Below are 23,664 nucleotides of genomic sequence, written 5' to 3'. Positions count from 1 at the left end.
GTGTGAAGTAGCCACATCCTGGGCCATTGATGCTCACTACAGGGAGGAAGACTTACGTCTCCCAACAAAGGCAAGATGTGAGAAACTTTCAGCTTAAAAGATAGCTCTCTGGAAGACAGAGAGAGAGAGACCCAGGAAAAAAGCATCACCAAAACCTGTCCAGATGAGAGCTGGGAGAAAATCCAGCAAGTCAAATAAGAAGGTGCCCTGCTGTGAATTCTTCATTTTAACTTGTGCAGCTGTGAACTGGCAGTGATCCCCTGCTTCAAATGGAACTTTCAAACAACAGAGAAATCTACAAACACCGTAGGGCCTGCAACAGAAGAGAAATTGACCTCCAAGAAAATTCAACAGGTTTACCATGAAGCCCGAAACCCTACCTCACTTAAAACAACTTCCCCCTTTTCCTCTGTGCATCGTGTGTGTGTACGCGCAAATGCGTCAGTGGGTGCTGCTGCGAAAAGTTTGGGAAAAGGCATATACTCAATATACAATTAATGCAGGTTTAAAACAAAATAAGAAAACCTGTTGCTGTCTGTTTTTGACAAATAGAACACAAAGGGGTTAAACCCGAAAGCAAAAACACTTGCTGCAGTCAGGTGGGAGTTGAACAGTGGGAACAACCATAAGGCCAATACACCTTGAATTATTAGCTTTTCTACCCTGGATTAAGAAATGTATTAATCTACAGAATGCTGACATCTAATCATGGGTTTGTTCTGCTCTGTGCATTGTTAAGCAGCTGAAGGCATAGAAGAAGGCAGATTCATTATCTAAATCCGATTATAAATGCCGAAAAGCTTAAAAGGATTGGGATTCACTTAAACAGTCCTCTGCATGTCTTTTGTCAGGTTTTCTGCATTCCAGTTCAAAACCCTGGGCAAATGGTGGGGACAACTGTGATCCAGCCTTTATAAACTGAAGAATATTCAATAAGGGATTTATAGGACAACTAAGTACTTTGTAACAACTAAGCCCAGTAGGAGCATCTGCTGCAGGGGAAACTTGCCTAATGGGGAAACCCACTATCTTGTGTGCACTTGCATCATGATCATCTCTCCAACAAAACTCATTCAGAAAACATTTTACATTTTTTCTATGCAGCCCAATTTAAAATTGTTCCCATCCATGATCATTTGCCTCCTTTACACCTTTTGCTTTCTCTACCCTGCACAACTGTGTGATAGCACACTCTAATTCACTTTCCTGGTATTACTTCAAAACTGCCTAACTCTTTACCTTTCTTTAGTTTCACTTTCTTCCTACAATCTGCCAAAACCAAAGGTTTTGCCGAGCCACTACTTAATTTATCTTGTCTTCCTCACTCCTTTTAAACATAATCGCGTGTGTGCTACTGTCTCCATCACTCTGCAATTCAGATGTTCACTTAGATTTTACAGTTTCAAAGAAAGAGAGGAAATCCAGAAAAAATAAGCTTTTAACTAACTACTGATCTGACACTGCTCCCCTGTCAGCTGATCACATGGTTTTTCAGTAACCATTTTTCTGTGGCCCAGACCATCCTATTGGTTAGTTGCAGGGGGAGGAAGAGAATAAAACTAGTCACAAACCATTTATTTACAATTTATCCTGCTACTAATGTTAGCAAAAAAAAAAACCAAATTGACAAATGCAAGCAGTAAAATGCATTTGGAACTCATCCTGCCATTCTGCTAAAACTGCAAACTGAAGGAATTCTAACACCAAAATAACCCAATTTGTGTCACATCAGCACAAAAATTCCTCTCCTTTCCCCTGGGAAGCCACCAGTAGAATTCATAGGAGTAACCGGAAAGAGTAACCCAAAACTTTACACATGGCTACATCTCTGGTGAAATGAAGTAGTGTCAGTAATGATGAGAAAGGTTTGCTACCACGAAACACACTGGTCACAAGATCAACTGGTGTAATTGTGATCATGTACTGCCTTTCACTGTCTGTACCAACTCATTGCGGAGCAATTCATAAGGCATAGCAAGGCAAATATAGTCAGTGAAATTACTGTAAACAGCTGTAATTAGGGAGGGGACAAAGAAGTAAGTAACAAGGAAGATAGATGAGGGTAGTGCAGTTGATGTGGTCTACATGGATTTTAGCAAGGCTTTTGACAAGGTCCCACATGGCAGACTTTTTAAAAAAGTAAAATCCCATGGGATACAGGGAAATGTGGCAAGGTGGATACAAAATTGACTCAGTGACAGGAAACAAAGGGTAATTGTTGACGAATGTTTTCGTGACTGAAGGGCTGTTTCCAGTGGCGTTCCACAGGGCTCAGTACTGGGTCCCTTGCTTTTTGTGTTTATTTTAATGATTTGGATGTAAATAGAGGGGACATGATCAAGAAGTTTGCAGATGACACAAAGATTGGCCATGTGGTTGATAGCGTGGAGGATAGCTGTAGGCTGCAGGAAGATATAGATGGTCTGGTCAGATGGGCTGAAAAGTGGCAAATGGAATTCAAGCTGGAGAAGTGTGAGGTGATGCATTTGGGAAGGGCAAAGGAATACACAATTAATGGGAAAATACAGAGAACAGTAGAGGAAGTGAGGGACTTTGGGGTGAATGTCCACAGATCCCTGAAGGTAGCAGGACAGGTCGATAAGTGGTTAAAATGGCAAACGGAATCCTTTCCTTTATTAGCCGAGGTATAGAATATAAGAGCAGGGAGGTTATGCTGGAACAGTATAACTCATTGGTTAGGCCACAACTTGAGTACTGTGTGCAGCTCTGGTCACCTCATTACAGAAAGGATGTAATTGCACTAGAGAGGGTACAGAGGAGATTTACGAGGATGTTGCCAGGACTGGAAAAATGCAGCTATCAGGAAAGATTGGATCGGCTGGGGTTGTTCTCATTGGAACAGAAAGGCTGAGGGGAGATCTGATTGAAATGAACAGCCTGGATAGAGGAGGTGAAGGGTCTATTCACCTTAACAGAGAGGTCTGTGATTAGGGGGCAGAGATTTAAAGTGATTGGGAAACAAAATTAGAGGGAGATGTGGAAACACTTTTTCACCCAGAGGGTGGTGGGGGTCTGGAACTCACTGCCTGAAAGGGTAGTTGAGGCAGAGACCCTCAACTCATTCAAAAGGAGTATGGATATGCACCTCAAGTACCATAAGCTGCCGGGCTACTGACCAAACGCTGGAAGTTGGGATTAGAATAGGTGGATCGTTTTTAAGCTGGCACAGACACAATGGGCCAAATGGCCTCTTTCTGTGCCTTAAACTTTCTATGATTCTATGAATTTTTTTTTTATACAGTCAAGGGATGTGGGCATCGCTGGCCAGGCCAGCATTTATTGCCCATCCCTAATTGCCCTTGAGAAGGTGGTGGTGAGCTGCTGCCTTGAACCGCTGCAGTCCATGTGGGGTAGGTACACCCACAGTGCTGTTAGGAAGGGAGTTCCAGGATTTTGACCCAGCGACAGTGAAGGAACGGCGATATAGTTCCAAGTCAGGATGGTGTGTGACTTGGAGGGGAACTTGCAGGTGATGGTGTTCCCATGCACTTGCTGCCCTTTTCCTTCTAGGTGGTAGAGGTCGCGGGTTTGGAAGGTGCTATCTAAGGAGCCTTGGTGCATTGCTGCAGTGCATCTTGTAGATGGTACACACTGCTGCCACTGTCAGTCGGTGGTGGAGGGAGTGAATGTTTGTAGATGGGGTGCCAATCAAGCGGGCTGCTTTGTCCTGGATGGTGTCGAGCTTCTTGAGTGTTGGAGCTGCACCGATCCAGGCAAGTGGAGAGTATTCCATCACACTCCTGACTTGTGCCTTGTAGATGGTGGACAGGCTTTGGGGAGTCAGGAGGTGAGTTACTCGCTTCAGGATTCCTAGCCTCTGACCTGCTCTTGTAGCCACGATATTTATACGGCTACTCCAGTTCAGTTGCTGGTCAATGGTAGCCCCCAGGATGTTGATAGTGGGGGAATTCAGCGATGGTAATGCTGTTGAATGTCAAGGTGAGATGGTTAGATTCTCTCTTGTTGGAGATGGTCATTGCCTGGCACTTGTGTGACGCGAATGTTACTTGCCACTTATCAGCCCAAGCCTGGATATTGTCCAGGTCTTGCTGCATTTCTACATGGACTGCTTCAGTATCTGAGGAGTCATGAATGGTGCTGAACATTGTGCAATCATCTGCAAATATCCCCACTTCTGACCTTATGATTGAAGGATGGTCATTGATGAAGCAGCTGAAGATGGTTGGGCCTAGGACACTACCCTGAGGAACTCCTACAGTGATGTCCTGGAGCTTAGATGATTGACCTCCAACAACCACAACCATCTTCCTTTGCGCTAGGTATGACACCAGCCAGCGGAGGGTTTTCCCCCTGATTCCCATTGAGCTCAGTTTTGCTCGGGCTCCTTTATGCCATACTCGGTCAAATGCTGCCTTGATGTCAAGGGCAGTCACTCTCACCTCACCTCTTGAATTCAGCCCTTTTGTCCATGTTTGAACCAAGGCTGTAATGAGGTCAGGAGCTGAGTGGCCCTGGCGGAGCCCAAACTGAGCATCACTGAGCAGGTTATTGCTGAGCAAGTGCCGCTTGATGGCACTGTTGATGACACCTTTCATCACTTTACTGATGATTGGGAGTAGGCTGATGGGGCGGTAATTGGCTGGGTTGGACTTGTCCTGCTTTTTGTGTACAGGACATACCTGGGCAATTTTCCACATTGCAGGGTAGATGCCAGTGTTGTAGCTGTACTGGAACAGCTTGGCTAGGGGCGCGGCTAGTTCTGGAGCACAGGTCTTCAGTACTATTGCCGGAATATTGTCAGGGCCCATAGCCTTTTCAGTATCCAGTGCCTTCAGTCGTTTCTTGATATCACGCGGTGTGAATCGAATTGGCTGAAGTCTGGCATCTGTGATGCTGGGGACGACTTCAGGAGGAGGCCAAGATGGATCATCAACTCGGCACTTCTGGCTGAAGTTTGTTGCAAATGCTTCAGCCTTATCTTTCGCACTGATGTGCTGGGCTCCCCCATCATTGAGGATGGGGATATTTGTGGAGCCACCTCCTCCAGTTAGTTGTTTAATTGCCCACCACCATTCACGGCTGGATGTGGCAGGACTGCAGAGCTTAGATCTGATCCATTGGTTAGGGGATCGCTTAGCTTTGTCTATCACATGCTGCTTATGCAGTTTGGCACGCAGATAGTCCTGTGTTGTAGCTCACCAGGTTGACACTTCAGTTTGAGGTAATCCTGGTGCTGCTCCTGGCATGTCCTCCTGCACTCTTCATTGAACCAGGGTTGGTCTCCTGGCTTGATGTTAATGGTAGAGTGGGGGATATGCCAGGCCTGAGGTGACAGATTGTGGTTGAGTACAGTTCTGCTGCTGCTGATGGCCCACAGCGCCTCAGGGATGCCCAGTTTTGCATTGCTACATCTGTTCGAAATCTATCCCATTTAGCACGGTGGTAGTGCCACACAACAGGATGAATGGTTTCCTCAATGTGAAGGCGGGACTTCGTCTACACAAGGACTGTGCGGTGGTCGCTCCTACCAATACAGTCATGGACAGAAGCATCTGTAACAGGTAGATTGGTGAGGACGAGGTCAAGTATGTTTTTCCCTCGTGTTGGTTCCCCCACCACCTGCCGCAGACCCAGTCTAGCAGCTGTGTCCTTTAGGACCCGGCCAGCTTGGTCAGTAGTGGTGCTGCCGAGCCACTCTTGGTGATGGACATTGAAGTCCCCCACCCAGAGTACATTTTGTGCCCTTGCCACCCTCGGTGCTTCCTCCAAGTGGTGTTCAATATGGTGGAGTACTGAGTCATCTGCTGAGGGAGGGCGGTAGGTGTTAATCAGTAGGAGGTTACATTGCCCATGTTTGACCTGATGCCATAAGACTTCATGGGGTCCGGAGTCGATGTTGAGGATTCCCAGGGCAACTCCCTCCCTACTGTATACCACTGTACCGCCACCTTAAGGGGGAGGGGGAGCAGCCCCAAGTCGTGGTCCACATAGGCACCAACGACATAGGTAGGAAGAGAGATGGGGATTTAAGGCAGAAATTCAGGGAGCTAGGGTGGAAGCTTAGAGCGAGAACAAACAGAGTTGTTATCTCTGGGTTGTTGCCCCTGCCACATGATAGCGAAGCGAATAGGGAGAGAGAGGAGTTGAACACGTGGCTGCAGGGATGGTGTAGGAGGGAGGGTTTTGGTTTCCTGGATAATTGGGGCTCTTTCTGGGGTAGGTGGGACCTCTACAAACTGGATGGTCTTCACCTGAACCAGAGGGGTACCAATATCCTGGGGGGGAGATTTGCTAGTGCTCTTCGGGGGGGGGGGGGGGTGGCGGGGGTGGTTAAACTAATTCAGCAGGGGAATGGGAATCTAAATTGTAGTTCCAGTGTACAGGATGTTGAGAGTAGTGAGGTCAGGGATAAGGTTACAAGGACGCAAGAGGGCACTGGCAAGCAAGAACTTGGTTTAAAGTGTGTCTACTTCAACGCCAGGAGCATCAGGAATAAGGTGGGTGAGCTTGCAGCATGGGTTGGTACCTGGGATCTCGATGTAGTGGCCATTTCGGAGACATGGGTAGAGCAGGGGCAGGAATGGATGTTGCAGGTTCCGGGATTTAGATGTTTCAATAAGATCAGAGAAGATGGTAAAAGAGGAGGGGGTGTGGCATTGTTAATCAAGGAGAGTATTACAGCGGCAGAAAGGACGTTTGAGGACTCGTCTACTGAGGTAGTATGGGCCGAGGTTAGAAACAGGAGAGGAGAGGTCACCCTGTTGGAAGTCTTCTGTAGACCTCCGAATAGTTCCAGAGATGTAAAGGAAAGGATAGCGAAGATGATTCTCGACATGGGCGAGAGTAACAGGGTAGTTGTTATGGGGGACTTTAACTTTCCAAATATTGACTGGAAATACTATAGTTCGAGTACTTTAGATGGGTCAGTTTTTGTCCAGTGTGTGCAGGAGGGTTTTCTGACACAGTATGTAGACAGGCCAACCAGGGCGATGCCACATTGGATTTGGTACTGGGTAATGAACCCGGCCAGGTGTTAGATTTAGATGTAGGTGAGCACTTTGGTGAAAGTGATCACAATTCGGTTAGGTTTACCTTAGCGATGGGCAGGGACAGGTATATACCGCAGGGCAAGAATTATAGCTGGGGGAAAGGAAATTATGATGCGATTAGGCAAGATTTAGGAAGCGTAGGATGGGGAAGGAAACTGCAGGGGATGGGCACAATTGAAATGTGGAGCTTATTCAAGGAGCAGCTACTGCGTGTCCTTGATAAGTATGTACCTGTCAGGCAGGGAGGAAGTTGTCGAGTGAGGGAGCCGTGGTTTACTAAAGAAGTTGAAGCGCTTGTCAAGAGGAAGAAGAAGGCTTATGTTAGGATGAGACGTGAAGGCTCAGTTAGGGCGCTTGAGAGTTACAAGCTAGCCAGGAAGGATCTAAAGGGAGAGCTAAGAAGAGCAAGGAGAGGACATGAGAAGTCATTGGCGGATAGGATCAGGGAAAACCCTAAGGCTTTCTATAGGTATATCTGGAATAAAAGAATGACTAGAGTTAGATTAGGGCCAATCAAGGATAGTAGTGGGAAGTTGTGTGTGGAATCAGAGGAGATAGGGGAAGTGTTAAATGAATATTTTTCGTCAGTATTTACAGTAGAGAAAGAAAATGTTGTCGAGGAGAATACTGAGATTCAGACTACTAGGCTAGATGGGATTGAGGTTCACAAGGAGGAGGTGTTAGCAATTTTGGAAAGTGTGAAAATAGATAAGTCCCCTGGGCCAGATGGGATTTATCCTAGGATTCTCTGGGAAGCCAGGGAGGAGATTGCAGAGCCTTTGTCTTTGATCTTTGTGTCGTCATTGTCGACAGGAATAGTGCCGGAAGACTGGAGGATAGCAAATGTTGTCCCCTTGTTCAAGAAGGCGAGTAGAGACAGCCCTGGTAATTATAGACCTGTGAGCCTTACTTCGGTTGTGGGTAAAATGTTGGAAAAGGTTATAAGAGACAGGATTTATAATCATCTTGAAAAGAATAAGTTCATTAGCGATAGTCAGCACGGTTTTGTGAAGGGTAGGTCGTCCTCACAAACCTTATTGAGTTTTTCGAGAAGGTGACCAAACAGGTGGATGAGGGTAAAGCAGTGGATGTGGTGTATATGGATTTCAGTAAGGCGTTTGATAAGGTTCCCCACGGTAGGCTATTGCAGAAAATACGGAAGTATGGGGTTGAAGGTGATTTCGAGCTTTGGATCAAAAATTGGCTAGCTGAAAGAAGACAGAGGGTGGTGGTTGATGGCAAATGTTCATCCTGGAGTTTAGTTACTAGTGGTGTACCGCAAGGATCTGTTTTGGGGCCACTGCTGTTTGTCATTTTTATAAATGACCTGGAAGAGGGTGTAGAAGGGTGGGTTAGTAAATTTGCGGATGACGCGAAGGTCGGTGGAGTTGTGGATAGTGCCGAAGGATGTTGTAGGTTACAGAGGGACATAGATAGGCTGCAGAGCTGGGCTGAGAGATGGCAAATGGAGTTTAATGCGGAAAGGTGAGGTGATTCACTTTGGAAGGAGTAACAGGAATGCAGAGTACTGGGCTAATGGGAAGATTCTTGGTAGTGTAGATGAACAGAGAGATCTTGGTGTCCAGGTACATAAATCCCTGAAAGTTGCTACCCAGGTTAATAGGGCTGTTAAGAAGGCATATGGTGTGTTAGCTTTTATTAGTAGGGGGATCGAGTTTCGGAGCCACGAGGTCATGCTGCAGCTGTACAAAACTCTGGTGAGACCGCACCTGGAGTATTGAGTATTAAGTTGAGGGGTGATAGATATAGGACAGATGTTAGAGGTAGTTTCTTTACTCAGAGTAGTAGGGGTGTGGAACGCCCTGCCTGCAACAGTAGTAGACTCGCCAACTTTAAGGGCATTTAATTGGTCATTGGATAGACCTATGGATGAAAATGGAATAGTGTAGGTCAGATGGTTTCACAGGTTGGCGCAACATCGAGGGTCGAAGGGCCTGTACTGCGCTGTAATGTTCTAATTCTTCTAATTCTAATTCACCTCTGCTGGGTCTGTCCTGCCAGTGGGACAGGACATACCCGGGGATGGTGATGGCAGTGTCTGGGACATTGTCTGTTAGGTATGATTCCGTGAGTATGACTATGTCAGGCTGTTGCTTGACTCGTCTGTGGGACAGCTCTCCCAACTTTGACACAAGCCCCCAGATCTCTTCAAAAAAAATCTTTTTGATATCAAATTTCTTCAGTTTCTGGCTTAAAAAAAATGTTAATTGGTTGCATGTTCAGTCGGAGTTTTCCTGATACATCACTGTTTTGTATTGAGACTTAACCCGAGCGCAGCAGCTCCTGTGATGCCTTTGTGTTAACACAAGAGCTTACTAATGACAAATTTGTTCTAGTGCATTTATCTTGAAAACTTGACACTGAACTGAACTTTTTTTAACAGGACTAATCTGGATTTTTGTTTGTATTATATTATGCATTAAGTTCTTAAGTTTTAAGAGTCTGTAACCTGCACAACTTTAATAAATAGGGTGGAAATTATTGAATCCAGATAATGGGTTACAAAGCATCCAATGTCACTCAGTAGTTTAGTCACCACTAACCCACTGTTTGTCCGTTGATGCAATTTATTGCATATTCCAATAGAATTAATCAGTCTTTCCGTTTGTGCTCCTGAAAGGAAACAATGCCTCTTGTGTCACGGTTGCTGTAATGAGAGTTAGTCTGTTTTGTGTGTTTTCTGCTCTCTGCTGCCTGCACCTCCTGAGAAATCCTGGTGATTCCTGGTACATTGGGTACATCAGGGCATGAGCCATGCTGCACTTTGTTTGGCACGCATTGGTCGCTATTTAAATCGATACAAAAAGACTTAATATAAACAAAACGCACTGAATGATACCTTTACAGTTTGAGCGAAGTGACAAATTTTTAAAAATCCTATCTCTATAATACTTCACTACAAAATGGCATTATTTATCCCTTACTATTTTAACCCTAATTTAGTTTTGCTTTCTATTTTGTTTTTGTCTGCAGAGTTTTGAGTTGAAATGATTTGACATGCCCATTTTGTTTAGTTTGCCTTTTTCCTCTCCCTTTTTTCCTTTCACTTCTGCTTCAGGGTGGGCGAATAAACCCAGATGAAATAGATTTAGAAAACGAACCCTGGTATAAATTCTTTTCAGAACTGGAGTTTGGACGTCCGGTAAGTGAGGCTAGCATGATGTGATGTGACCAGTATTTGTAATGTAGATATTTATAATTGTGATTCATTGCAAAGGGACAGTCTGTATTCACTGTGAAAAGAATGATTCTCACATTAATTTGATGCTAATTTAGAGACCATCCTGTATAAATTAGGTTCACAGCTGTACCGTGTTGTCGATTGGGGGATTCTGAACCTCCCATTGGTTGCTTTTTAGTCTTGGACTGCTCCTTCCAGTTGATATGTTTAGATTTACTCAGTAACAGCCAACTGTTAAGGATTGTCCAGGGAAGAATTTATTCAAGTTATTAAATTGCAGCACAGTCTAGGTCTGTAATACAGCACCTAATATTGAAATTAGTATTCATCTCAAATACTGTGAATAATTAAGGCAATGGTTCATAGCCACACAGCCTGATAAAGCTTGGCATTAATTAATGGTATTTTCTAACCAATTACTTCAACCACATCTTTACTTATTCTCATCATTTAGCCAATTGATAGCTGATATTTGTAAACATTCAACTGCCAGCTTTGCTTAGTCCCAGGGCCCTTGGAGCATGATGTAGAAAAGCATATTTATCATTTCCACTTTGCCTCCTCATTTTCATTCTGTTGGTAATTCTGTGTTTATATTATGCCAAGTGCTGCTTTTGGCACCTGAGCCTTTTAACCATGTCACCTTTTCCATGTGTTGTGTTCCATTTGACTTTCCTCTGCGCATCTCTCCACCTCTGCCTGTGTTGCCATCAGCCTCCCAAAAAGCTTTTGGATTATCTGCCGGAAAGTTCTCCCCATGTTTCGGCTGAGAATATAAAGGTAACTACTGATTCTTTATCCTCAACGTGCAATACTTTTCCATCAGATTTTTACTATCTTTTTCCTGATCATTATCACCCTGATCAGCAGTAGGTACAATTCTTCAGCTCATTAACGTATTGCATTCACACAGAGTTGAGGTTCTTTTGTCATTTCCAACTGCTGGAGATTCAGTTACTGATACTTCTGGGCAAATGCCTAAGGCATGCGTATGACCTCCTTCTGTCTGCAGTTTTAGCTGAAGCATTAATCTGTTTGATAATTGCTCTTATGCCATTTTTTAACATAATGTGTCATACAGATGTTTTAATCATCCATTACCATTGCCACCAATGATCATGTGAACTTGGTAGAACTCTTGCCTCTTGAATCAGAAGGTTGTGATTCAAACATCACTTCGGGACTTGAGCATGCAAATGCAGTAGTGTAGTGATATGTTACTGGACTAAATTGGGTTTACTGTGCATGTATATAAATGCACCAGTGTGGCAAATAAGGTTGGTGAGCTACAGGCACAGATAGCCATGTGGGAATATGATGTTGTGGCAATAAGAGGTCTGGCTGAACAAAAGACAGGACTGGGTACTAAATATTTCTGGATACAAGGTGTGCAGGAAAGATAGGGAAGGAAAGGAAGGAGGAAGGGTGGCAGTCTTGATCTAGGTTAATATTACAGTGCTAGAGAGAGAGGATGTTCTAGAGGGGCCAAGGACAGAATCTATTTGGTTCAAGCTAAGAAACAATAGAAGTACAACTACATTGTGTATTCTATAAGCCAGCAGCTAGTTGGAAAGACTTACTGGAACAAATTTGCAAGGAAATTTGGAGGGGCAAAAAGTATACAGTAGTTGGAAGGGGGGACTTTTACTACCCCAGTCTATATTAGGATAATAGTGTAAAGGACAGAGAGAAGTAAGAGTTTCTTAAGTGTTCTCAGCAACATTTTCTACATAGGATGTTTCCAGTCTAATGAGGAAAGATGCATTGCTGTATCTGGTTCTGGGGAATGAGGTGGGACAAGCAGGAGAGGGCTAGAGGCGGGGATTTGGGGGAGGGGGGGTGGGGTGCGGTGGTGGTTGGGTGCGTAAAATCCAGTGGTTAGCACTGCAGCCTCACAGCTCCAACGACCCAGGTTTGGTTCTGGGTACTGCCTGTGCGGAGTTTGCAAGTTCTTGCTGTGACTGCGTGGGTTTCCGCCGGGTGCTCCAGTTTCCTCCCACAGCCAAAGACTTGCAGGTGATAGGTAAATTGCCCCTTGTAAATTGCCCCTAGTGTAGGTAGGTGATAGGAGAATGGTGGGGATGTGGTAGGGGATATGGGGTTAATGTAGGATTAGTATAAATGGGTGGCTGTTGGTCGGCACAGACTCGGTGGGCCAAAGGGCCTGTTTCAGTGCTGTATCTATATATAAATAAATAAATACCCGCTCCTGCTGCCATTTTACCAGCAGCAGAGGAGGTTGAAAATGGCCCACCCACCCAGTCCAATTGAGGTCCATTGTAGCCAGTTACTTGCCACTTGAGGGCATCCTCCCACCATATTTTACCAGTCTGCCGAGAACTTCAGCACCGGAGGAGGCTGCCTGGTAATACGGGCCCAGGATGGGGATCCTGCTGATAGGATACACTGTGCCCCACGGAAGGTGCTGCAGCAGCACAAGCCGCCCCGAATGAGTACCATTGGAGCACCATTCCCCACCCTCCTGAACATCCCCCTCCTCCCTTGCTGGGGCCCAGTCAATTGTTGCCACGAGGCTCAAATCCCCACTCACCTTTATGGAGGCCGACGTCCATGGTTCTCTTCTGGTTGGGTGTAGTCCCAACAGTGGCCACTGCTCCTGGTGACGCTACTGTGACTTAAGAGCTGCCGGCCCACTGATTGGTCAGCAGCTCTTGGAGGCGGGACTTCCTGTCTCAGAGGGGCTGAAGTCCTGCATGAGGCCTATTAAGGGCCTGGGCCACGCAAAATCGTTGTGTGGCTTCCAGGGCTAGCGGAGGCTAGCTCGACCCTGATTTTTAAGCTCATGGGCAGGGCCTGTGCCGCCATGTAAAATTCCAGCCCAAGTGTCAGTAGGGGATCATTTAGGGGACAGTGATTATAGTATCATGAGGTTTTAGTTTAGCTGTGGAAACGTAGCAATCCAGAGTATAATTAATTAATTAATTAAATGAGAGGGCCCATTTCAATGACATGAGAATTGTTCCGGCCCAGGTAAATTGGAATCAAAGATTGGCAAGCAAAACTGTAATTGAACAATGGTCTGCCTTTAAGGAGGAGATAGTTTGGGTACAGTTGAGGTACATTCCTATAAGGGGGATCGGTAGGAGAAACAAAGCTGGAGCTCCCTGGCTGATGGAAGAGATAGAGAGTAAGATGAAGCTGAAAAAGGGTGCATGTGACAGATGTTAGGTTGATAATGCTGGTGAGAACCAGGCTGAGTATAAAAAGTTCAGAAGGCCAGTGGAAAAAAGAAATAAGCGCAGAAAAGAGAGAGTATGAGAAGAGACTGGAAGTCAACATATAAGGGAATCCAAAAGTCTTCTATAGGCATATAAATAGTAAAAGGGTAGTAGAAGTAGGAATGGGACCTTAAAGGGATTTACACATGAGTTACTAATTGAGTACTTTATATCTGACTTTACCAAGGAAGAAGATGCTGCCAAAGTCATAGTGAAAGAGAAGGTAGTCGAGGTACTGGATGGGCAAAAATTGATAGAGGAGGTATTAGAAATGCTGGCTGTACTTAAAAGTTGATAGAATGGGATGCATCCGAGGATACTGAGGGAGGTAAGGGTTGAAATTGCGGAGGCACCGACCATAATCTTCCAATCCTCTTTGGATACATGGTGGTGCCAGTGGACTGGAGAATTGCAAATGTTAAACCCTTGTTCAAAAAAGATATAAGGAGAAGCCCAGCAACTACAGGTCAGTCAGTTTAACCTCGGTGGTGGGAAATCTTTTACAAATGATAATCCAGATCAAAATTAATAGTCACTGGGACAAATGTAGATTAATTGGAGAAAGCCAGCACAGATGTTTTCAAGGCAAATTGTGTTTAACTAACTTGCTTGAGTTTTTTGATGAAGGAATAGCGGGTTGACGAGGGTAATGCAGCTGATGTGAGGTACATGGACTTCCAAAAGTCATTCGGTAAAATGCCACAACAGGCTCGTCAGCAAGGTTTGAGCCCATGGAATAAAAGAGACAGTGGCAGCATGGATATGAAGTTGATTGAGTGACAGGAAACAGAGTAATGGTGATTGTAAAAACAAGAAATGCTGGAAATACTCATCAGGCAGCATCTGTGGAGAGAGAAGCAGAGTTAATGTTTCAGGTCAGTGACCCTTCAGTAGTGGTGAATGGTTGTTTTTCGAATTGGAGGAAGGTACATTGTGTGGTCCCCTGAGGTTGTGATTAGGGCCACAGCTTTTTTGATCTATATTAATGGTCTAGACTTGGATGTACAGGGCACAATTTCAAAATTTGCAGATGATACAAAACTTGGAAGTATTGTCAGTTGTCATAGACTTCAAGAGGGCATAGGCAAGCTGGTGGAATGGGTGGGCACATGGCAGATGAAATTTAATGCAAAGTAATGTGAAGTGATATATTTTGGTAGGAAGAACAAAGAAAGGCAACATAAAATCAAGGATACAATTTTAAAGTGGGTGTAGGAGTGGAGGGGCCTGGAGGTATTTCTGCACAAATCTTTGAAGGTGGCAGGGTAGGTTGAGAAAGCAAACAGGATTGTGGGCTTTATAAATAGAGACATAGAGTACAAAAGCAAGGAAGTGATGATGAGCCTTTATAAATCACTGGTTTGTCCTCAACTGTAGTATTGTGTCCTATTCTGGGCATCGCACTTTTGTACACATTTTGTGTACAAAATCATGAGAGGTATAGACAGATTGGATAGCAAGAAGCTTTTTCCCAGAGTGGGGGATTCAATTACTAGGGGACACGAGTTCAAAGTGAGAGGGGAAAAGTTTAGGGGGGATATGCGTGGAAAGTTCTTTACGCAGAGGTGGTGGGTGCCTGGAACGCGTTGCCAGCGGAGGTGGTAGACGCGGGCACGATAGCGTCTTTTAAGATGTATCTAGACAGATACATGAATGGGCAGGAAGTAAAGAGATACAGACCCTTAGAAAATAGGCGACAGGTTTAGATAGAGGATCTGGATCGGCGTAGGCTTGGAGGGCCGAAGGGCCTGTTCCTGTGCTGTAATTTTCTTTGTTCTTTGAAGGATGTGCTGGCATTGGAGAGGGTGCAGAAAAGATGTACAAGAATGGTCCTGGGAATGGGAATCAGTAATGAGGATGCACTGGAGAAGCTGGGGTTGTTTTCCTTAGAGAAGGTTGAGAGGAGATTTGATGGAGATGTTCAAAATCATGAGAGGTCTAGACAGAATAGACAGAGAAACTATTCCCATTGGTGGAAGGGTCCGGGACCAGAGGACACTGATTTAAAGTGATGAGAACTAGAGGCGACAGGAGGAAAAACGTTTTTTTAACGCAGCGAGTGGTTAGGATCAGGAATGCACTGCCTGAGTGTGGTGGAAGCAGATTCACTCATTGCTTTCAAAATGGAATTGGATAGTTATCTGAAAAGAGAAGATTTTCAGAGCTATGGGAAAAAAAACTGGGGAATGCGACTAGCTGCAATGCTTTCGCAGAAAGCTGGTATGAACACGATGGGACAAATGTCGTCCTCCTGTGTTGTAACCATTTGATGACTTTATAATTAGTAATCCAGAGGCCTGGACTAATAATCTAGTGAGCACAGCTTCAGCCTTCATGGGACAGCTGGGAGCCCATTAGCAGGCAACCAAACTTGCAAGGTAGGGGATGATGGAGGCCCTTCCAATATTAATGACAGGGTCTCATTGACATAAATCTATACAAACTCCCGACTGACAAGCAACCAAATTGACAAGCTAGTGGCAGGAGTCCAGAGCTGGTGACCTGTATATCTGGGCCCTAGAAGTGAGGGGATGGGGGTGGGGTGATGGTGACGGGGAGCAGAGAGAAGACTCTAGCAGCATTCAGGAAGTGGAGAAGGCTGTCAGCAGGGATTCGAAGGGAGGGGGATAATTTGTCAGAGTTCAGGAGTGGGAGTAACAAGGGAGGCCCAAGGCCAACAAGAGGTCTAAAAACTGTAAAACTTCCCTTCTGCGCCTGTTCTGGCCCGGGATCCAGTTCCTGACCAGATTACCTGACAAAGGAGCCAACACTGCTTTTCCACTCGGGTCTAGGGTTGAAATCGCAGATCAGCTGCTGATGACGTTATTGGGCCTGATCCACATATTTAACGTAGGATCTACTTCCTGTGGGTGCCCTGCTCACCTACTCAATATCGGAACATGGCAGGAAGGTAGTGGGATCGGAGGAGTCTCTTTCTACCAGTTGAGAGTACTGAAAGTCAGGGCTAGAAGATGAAATCCCTGCCATGGCAGTTGGAGTGTTTGAATTCCAGTTGAAGGACCTGCAACCCTCTGTGACTTTTAACTTGCCTTTGAACTACTCCATTGTCTTAAGCTGCTATTTTAGTGGAAGTCTCACCACCACTTTCTGAGGGACATACACAATTTTTGTTTTTAAACTGGGTTACAGAAGGTTATCCCATCTTTCTGATACATTAGGCCAAGGCTTGCTGAATTGAAAGTGAATGATTGCTTGGCATTAATTGAAGAAGAGCAGTGTTTCACCAGTGTCCTGAGCAGTGACTGGTGGAGAAGATGAAAGGGCAGCCCGGAGAGCTGGAGCACAGTGAGACCGGTGGAGAGGATAGGGAGGCCCGGAGAGCGAGGGCACAACGAGACCGGTGGAGAGGATAGGGAGGCCCGGAGAGCGAGGGCACAGTGAGACCGGTGGAGAGGATAGGGAGGCCCGGAGAGTGAGGGCACAACAAGACCGGAGGAGAGGATGGGAAGGCCCAAAGAGCGAGATCACAGCAAGACCGATGGAGAGGATAGAGAGGCTCTGGGTTCAGAGCGGACCCACCACGTTCAGGAAGAAAAAATCAAGTGTGATATCACAGGAAAGCAGGTAAGTGACTGGTTGGTAAGTATTTCTCTCTCTTTTTCTCTCTCTCTAAACTAGGGCATTCTTTCAAATTAGCAGCTGGGAAATTAATAATCTCAATCAGGGTAATAATAGCAGTGAGAGAATTAATAATAATAGCACAGAACAGGTCTAGAGGCATTAATTAAAACTCATAGTTTAAACAAGGTACCACCTAGATTCCAAAAGAGGAAATAGAATTTTTTTTAGATGATGGTTGGGCAGCTGCAACTTGTTGCTTGCAACTCCTGCGCCATGTGGGAACTCCAGGCTGCTTCACACATCTTGGGTGACCATGTGCATAGGAAGTGTCTCTAGCTGCTTGATCTTGAGCTCAGGATATCAGAGCTTGAGGGGTTGCTGGAGACACTTTGGAACATCAGGGAGCAGGAGATTTTCCTGGATCGTACTTTCCTGGAGGTGGTCACCCCACAGGTACTAAGAGTTCAGGATACTAAGTGAGTAACCAGCTGGAAGACTAGGAAGAGGCAGGAGGTGTGGGAGTCTTCAGGGTGTGTGCCACTCTCAAACAGTTAAGTATTGGAAACTGCTGGGAGTGACAATACCTGGAAGGAGTGCAGTCCTGACAATGGCACAAATGGACAAGGGACTGTACAGGAGGGAGAATCAGTGTGTAAATCCAGTTGTTATAGGAAGAGATTCCATAGTCAGGGGGACAGACGGGCATTTTTGCAACTCATTGTGAGTCCCTCATGGTGTGCTGCCTCCCTGGTGCCGGGCTGCAGGACATTCTGCAGGGAAAAGGGAGTGAGTCAGAAGTTGTGGTGCATGTTGGTACAAACTACATAGCAAGGACAGGTATTGAGGTCCTAGGGTCAAGATTTTCAGGAGCTAAGGAGGAAGTTAAAGAGTAGGACCTCGAAGGTAGTAATCTCTGGATTACTCTCAGTGGCACGTGCTAGCGAGAGTTGAAATAGGAAGATAGGGAAGCACAGTGCAGGAGGGAGGGCTTCAAATTCTTGGGGCACTGGGACCAGTTCTGGGGCAGAAGGCACCTATTCAAAAGGGACGGGCTGTACCTCAATAGAACTCTGACCAATGCCCTCATGGGGAGGTTCACTAGTGTGATTGGGAAGGGTTTAAAATAAATTGGCAGGGAGATGGGCACCAGCATATAGAAGTAGAAAAGAGGAATAAGGTGCATAATGTGAGTGTTGGACAGTACTAGAGAAGGGAGTAGTTCCATGTTCGATAGGAGCAGACTGAGGAGGGCTACAGGATCATAATGCATGTATCTAAACGCACAAAGTGTGGTCAATAAGGTTAGTGAGCTACAAGCACAAATAACAATATGGAAATATGATATAGTGGCAGTAACGGAAACATGACTTAAAAGTGGTGAGGACTGGGCACTCGATTGTATGCTTTCCCCCCTCCCCCCCGCCTCACCCACCGGTGGCTGGTTTGGAGGTGGGGAGAGCATAAAATCGGGTGGGATGGTGGTGGGTGTTTGCTGCCACCATCCCGTTTCCACAGAAATTCTGTCCGGAGTGGGTAGGCCTGTGAATGAACTTTGCACCCCACTGCCGATTGAGGCCCTTAACTGGGCAATTAACCTACAATTAAGGTCTCATCCCACCGCTGTTGCAATTACTGCATGGGAAGCACAATAGGAAAAAACGTACATGCTGCTTCCTGGCTCTTGCTGGGGGGTGTGGGGGGGGGGGGGGGGCTGTGCTGTCCCTCATTTAAAGGCACTTCATGTCTGAATGAGGGTCCCAGCGTTGGGAAGGGGGGCCCGCTGATGGTCACTCCCATGCCCCAGCTCCAAGATGGTGCTGTAGCTGATTGGCCGGCAGCTTCCCACTTAAATGCCTTTCCACTTAAATGCCTGATTGTCACTAAATTCAGCGGACCTTCCAGAAATGAGTCCATGCGGGGATCTCGGCATCAGTTTCCCTCGACATCAAGACCCCCACCACCATCATAAAATTCCCCCAACGTGTTCAGAAAACGTAGAGAAGGAAAAAAGGAAGGTGGGGTGGCAGTGCTGATTAGCGAAGACACTGTAGTGTTGGAAAGAGCGGATGTCCTTGAGGGAGCAAGGACAGAATCCATTTGGTTACAGTTGAGTAACAAAAAGGTTATGATCACGCTAATAGGGGTATTCTGTAAGCCACCAAATAGTGAGAGAGAGATAGAAGAGCAAATCTGCATGGAAATCACATATGCAAGAACTATAAAATGCTAATATTGGGTGACTTTAATTACCCAAATATCATTTGGGATAATTTTAGAATAAAGGGAAAGGACGAGAAGGAATTTCTGAAATGTGTTCAGGAGAAATTCATTGATTGGTATGTTCGCAGCCCAGCTGGGAAGAAGGCATTGCTGAATCTGATGTTGGGAAATGAGGTGGGTCAAGTAGACCAAGTATCTATGGGGGAGCACTTGGGTAAGAGTGATCATCGTATCATAAGGATTAGACTAGTAATGCAGAAAGGTAAGGAACGATAAAAGGTAGAACGTCTAGATTGAAAGATGACTAATTTCAATGTGATAAGAAGGGATCTAGCCAGAATAAAATGGAACCAAAACCTGACAGGAAAAACAGTATCGGAACAATAGGTTTTCTTTAAGGAAGAGATGTTTCTGGTATAGGCTAGGTACAGTCCAACAAGGGAAAAAGGTTGGGGAACCAAAAACAGGGCTCCTTGGATGACAAGGAGGTAGAGATTATGATGAAACAAAAAAAGAGGGTGTATGATGTGTGTCAGGTGAATTCTTTAAGTGAGAACCAGGCCATATATAAGTTGAGTGAAAGTGAAGAGGAAAATAAGACTGGCAAAGAGAGAATGTGAGAATAGAATGGCAATCAACATAAAAGCAAACCCAAAAATCTTCTACCGGCAAATAGTAAATGTATAGTAAGAGGTGGAGTGGGGCCTATGAGGAACAAAGAGGGTAATATATGCTCAGAGGCACAGGGTAAGACTAGAATACTTAATGAGTACTTTGTATCTGTGTTTAATAAGGAAGAGGAATCTGGCAAAATATTGGTAGAAGTGGAGAGATTAGAGGCAATGGATAGGATGAAAATTGAGAAGGGGGAGGTACTAAAAAGGCTGGCTGCTTAGAGTGGATATGTCACCTTGTCTGAATGGTTTGCATCCCAGGTTGCTAAAGCAAGTGGGGGTGGAGATAGCAAAAGGGCTTGCCATAATCTTCCCTAGATATAGGGAAGAGGATTGGAGAGTAGCAAATGTTACACCCTTATTCAAGAAAGGGTGTCAGGACAGTCCTTGCAACTTCAGGCCACTTAGTTTAACATCAATTGTCGGTCAGGTTTTAAAAACAATAATCAGGGGAAAAAATCAACAGGCACATGGAGAGTTTTGAGTTAATTAAGGATAGCTAACATGGGTTTGTAAAAGGCAGATCATGCTTGACTAATCTAATTGAATTTTTTGATGAAGTAACAGATGGTTGATGAGGGGAATGCAGTCGATGTTGTCTATATGGAGGAAGAGCTTTTTTACGCAGTGAGTGGTAATAACCTGGAACTCGTTGCCTATAATGGTGGTGCAAGCAGAGACCATCAATGATTTCAAAAGGAAATCGGATGGGTTGTTGAAGGAAATAAACTTGCAGGGCTACGAGGATCAAGTTGGGGGAGTGGGACCGACTGGATCGCTGCGCGGCGAGCCAGCATGGACTCAATGGGCCGAATGGCCACCTTCTATGTCTTAAATGACTCTATGACTCTAAGTGCATATTCCCTCAGCCATGACCCCAAAATAGAGATTAATTGATCATGTATTTTATTTACTGTTTGAGCACAGATTGGCTGTCACATTTGCCTACATAACATCTATAATTCAGTAGTGTTTCAATGCCTGTGAACCACATTGTGTTCTTCCGAGGATGTCGTAAGGTGCTGTATAAATGTGTTAATTCTTTAAGGCAGTGCTAGTTATTCACAGATTTCTCCTCTGCCTTGTGTTTTAATTTACTTTTTAAATTAAAAACCTTGCTTGCAGGCAGTCTGGGAAAAAATGTCATGCATTGAATTAGATTACTGTGTTTCTTTCACCTCTGGGTTTGAGTACCATCCAGGCAAATTGTACTGACCATTCAGATTCTAGCTACAGAATTCCTTATTATCTGTTGCTTCAAAGAAAATTCTTGTCCTTCTGCTTTTTTGCTTTAACATTTGAATCCCACACAGTCACAATTTTGAAACCAAACCTTAGTCACTAGCTAATCTGTTGTCAGCGAGGAACCCAAATGACTGAGTATTACATACTGGGGAAGTTCAGTTGTAGAGGGAGGGAAAAGTTGCCAAGATTGGTTTCACCGTGTCAGGCAAACACCTACCAGAGTCAACACTGGCCTAGGAGAATGCTACAGAGCAGACCATCCCATCCTCCTGCTGGAAAGGATGTGACTGTAAAAAGTGGCAATAAACAGGTTAAATGGGAATAAATATTCAAAACATTCAAACAAATTATAGCTTCTGGCAGAATACTGAATGTTTTTTTTTGAGGTTATGGGCCCTTGGATCTCACTGGATAGTGAACAACCTTGATTGTGAATGAACTTGTGATGTTTCACCTCTCCATTTGTCATTCAGTGTGTGAGGTAATGGATGGTGTGATGGAGAAGGGAAATGCTGATAGTGATATACTGTGTTTTTTGGTGTCTGGTGTGGGGTGCTGGTTGTGTAAGGAAGGAAGTTAGATCAGGAACTAAGCAGAGTGGGAATCAAACCTGTGCTCCTGCACTACTTCATCCTATCTATTGGGGCAGCACTTCTCTGCACCTCTAGTAAATTAACCCTTTCATATTTAAAGGGAGCTTCACGGGCCAACTGCTTGTTACACTGAAACAAGCTGGTTACCTAAAAACCTAAATGTAAAATAGCTCGTTGGGGATAAATGAAAGGAGTTGTTGGACCTAATGATTTTTTTCCTGTTCCTGACAAGTCCTCTATTCTCTTAATATCTCATACTAGAGTGTCTCATGTGATACGTCAGTAACATGACTCTATTGTTAAACTACTGCACTGTGATACATGGGAAATCCTTTGGCTCATTCTCTCTACGTATATTGCAGACAATGCCAGAATTAAATTAGAAATCCAGAGCCCAGTGATAGTAATTTATTAATGATGGACAACAATAATGTAGTCCTCGATTTTGAGTTAATTAGACTACATAGTAAATTAAAATTTAATTAAGTTTCTTTCTGTAGACTAAAGTAAACCCTGCCAAGTTTGAAGAAGAACTAGGTTTGAATTTGCTAATTGTGCAAAATTACCGAATGTTAGATTAAACAAAAGCTGACTTTGATAGTTTATCACAAGCAGACAGTGGGGAACATTGAGCTAATAGAAGCAAATGTCAGTGGCATCACTAATCTCTTCAGCTGAAGAATTTTACTGTTTACCATAGAATCTCCCACAACATAGTTCACACTTAGAGAATACAATTTGTGTTTTACTTGTTCTGTCAGCGTCGTGCTGCTGTTTGTGTTTGTTTCTCTCTCTCTTATGTCTGTATCTTCTCTTGTTTTGGGTCTCTGTGTGCTGTTCCGCTTCTCTGTCTCATTTTTGGATGCAAAGTGGTGGGTGGTGTAATGGGTGAAAGAAGTGTTAAAAGCCACATGCTGCAGCTTTTGGTGTAGGTGCAGGGTTCTGGTTGGATAGGGAAGGGTGGGTAACAGGACTGTTTGCCACTGAGTCAGAAGATTGTGGGTTGAAGCCATTACCTAAGCACTTATTCTATGCTGACATTTCAGCTGCACTGTTGGAGGTACTGTTTTTCAGATGAAATGTTAAACGAAACTCGTCCACCCTCTGAGATGGTCGTAAAAGATCCCATTGCACTATTTGAAGAAGAGGAAAGAATTTTCCCAGTGTCCAGACCAACCTCCCAAAACCGACATCACTAAAATGGATTATCTGGTCATTTATCTCATTGCTGTATGCAAGTTTGTTGCTGCATTTCCTACAAACAATAGTGATTACACTTCAAAACTAGTTAACTGGCTGTAAGTCACTTTCGGATGTCCGAAGGAAAAGAAAGGCACTATGTTAATGCAAGTCCTTTCGTACTTGCTTACAAATAATACTGTACCTGGGAAAATGTTTAAAAAGATAAGTTAATAAAACTCAACCTTTCAGTGCTCTTGAAGAGTAAAATGTATCTTATAATTTAGGTTGTAAAACATGAACTTTGTCACTTCCAATTGAAAAGCATTGAACTGGTGAGTTGTGATCAAAATAATTTGATGGACTTGTTATTTGCTGACCCTACTTTGCATCCACATGTACATCTCTCAAATTTGTGTACTGGTAGGATTAAAGTTACAGGGCTAATTTTCGATATACTGGCAACCTGCTGTTTTTCATTTGACATCTTGGAGGGCTTAATTCTCCTGTTTTAATTTAAATCTGGAGTGGTAATTTCTACCCTCCCCTTACCTTTTTACTTTGTTTAATGGAGTGGGTGCTGAAGTGAATTATAATGGAAATGGTGCTTCCATGATTCCTGTCCTCGGCACCACTCCTGCCACCCCCACCGCACCTTAGGAGTTGGTCCATACATCTGCTTTTATTTATTTAGAGATA

General features: G+C 44.5%; 1 protein-coding gene across 1 annotated transcript in view; it reads left to right on the top strand.

The window, feature by feature from the left end:
• The window catches only part of sorbs2b (sorbin and SH3 domain containing 2b), a 284,278-nt gene that overhangs the window by 172,317 nt on the left and 88,297 nt on the right, over positions 1 to 23,664 (top strand). The window contains exons 15-17 of the mRNA XM_068029420.1: positions 10,111 to 10,194; positions 10,948 to 11,013; positions 14,218 to 14,220. Coding sequence (XP_067885521.1) covers positions 10,111 to 10,194; positions 10,948 to 11,013; positions 14,218 to 14,220 — 153 coding nt within the window. The remainder of the gene's footprint in view (positions 1 to 10,110; positions 10,195 to 10,947; positions 11,014 to 14,217; positions 14,221 to 23,664) is intronic.

Source organism: Heterodontus francisci, chromosome 4, assembly GCF_036365525.1.
Source record: "Heterodontus francisci isolate sHetFra1 chromosome 4, sHetFra1.hap1, whole genome shotgun sequence".
Taxonomy (NCBI): domain Eukaryota; kingdom Metazoa; phylum Chordata; class Chondrichthyes; order Heterodontiformes; family Heterodontidae; genus Heterodontus; species Heterodontus francisci.
Note: the sequence above shows the minus strand (reverse complement) of the source record. Positions and strands in the feature narration are given on the sequence as shown.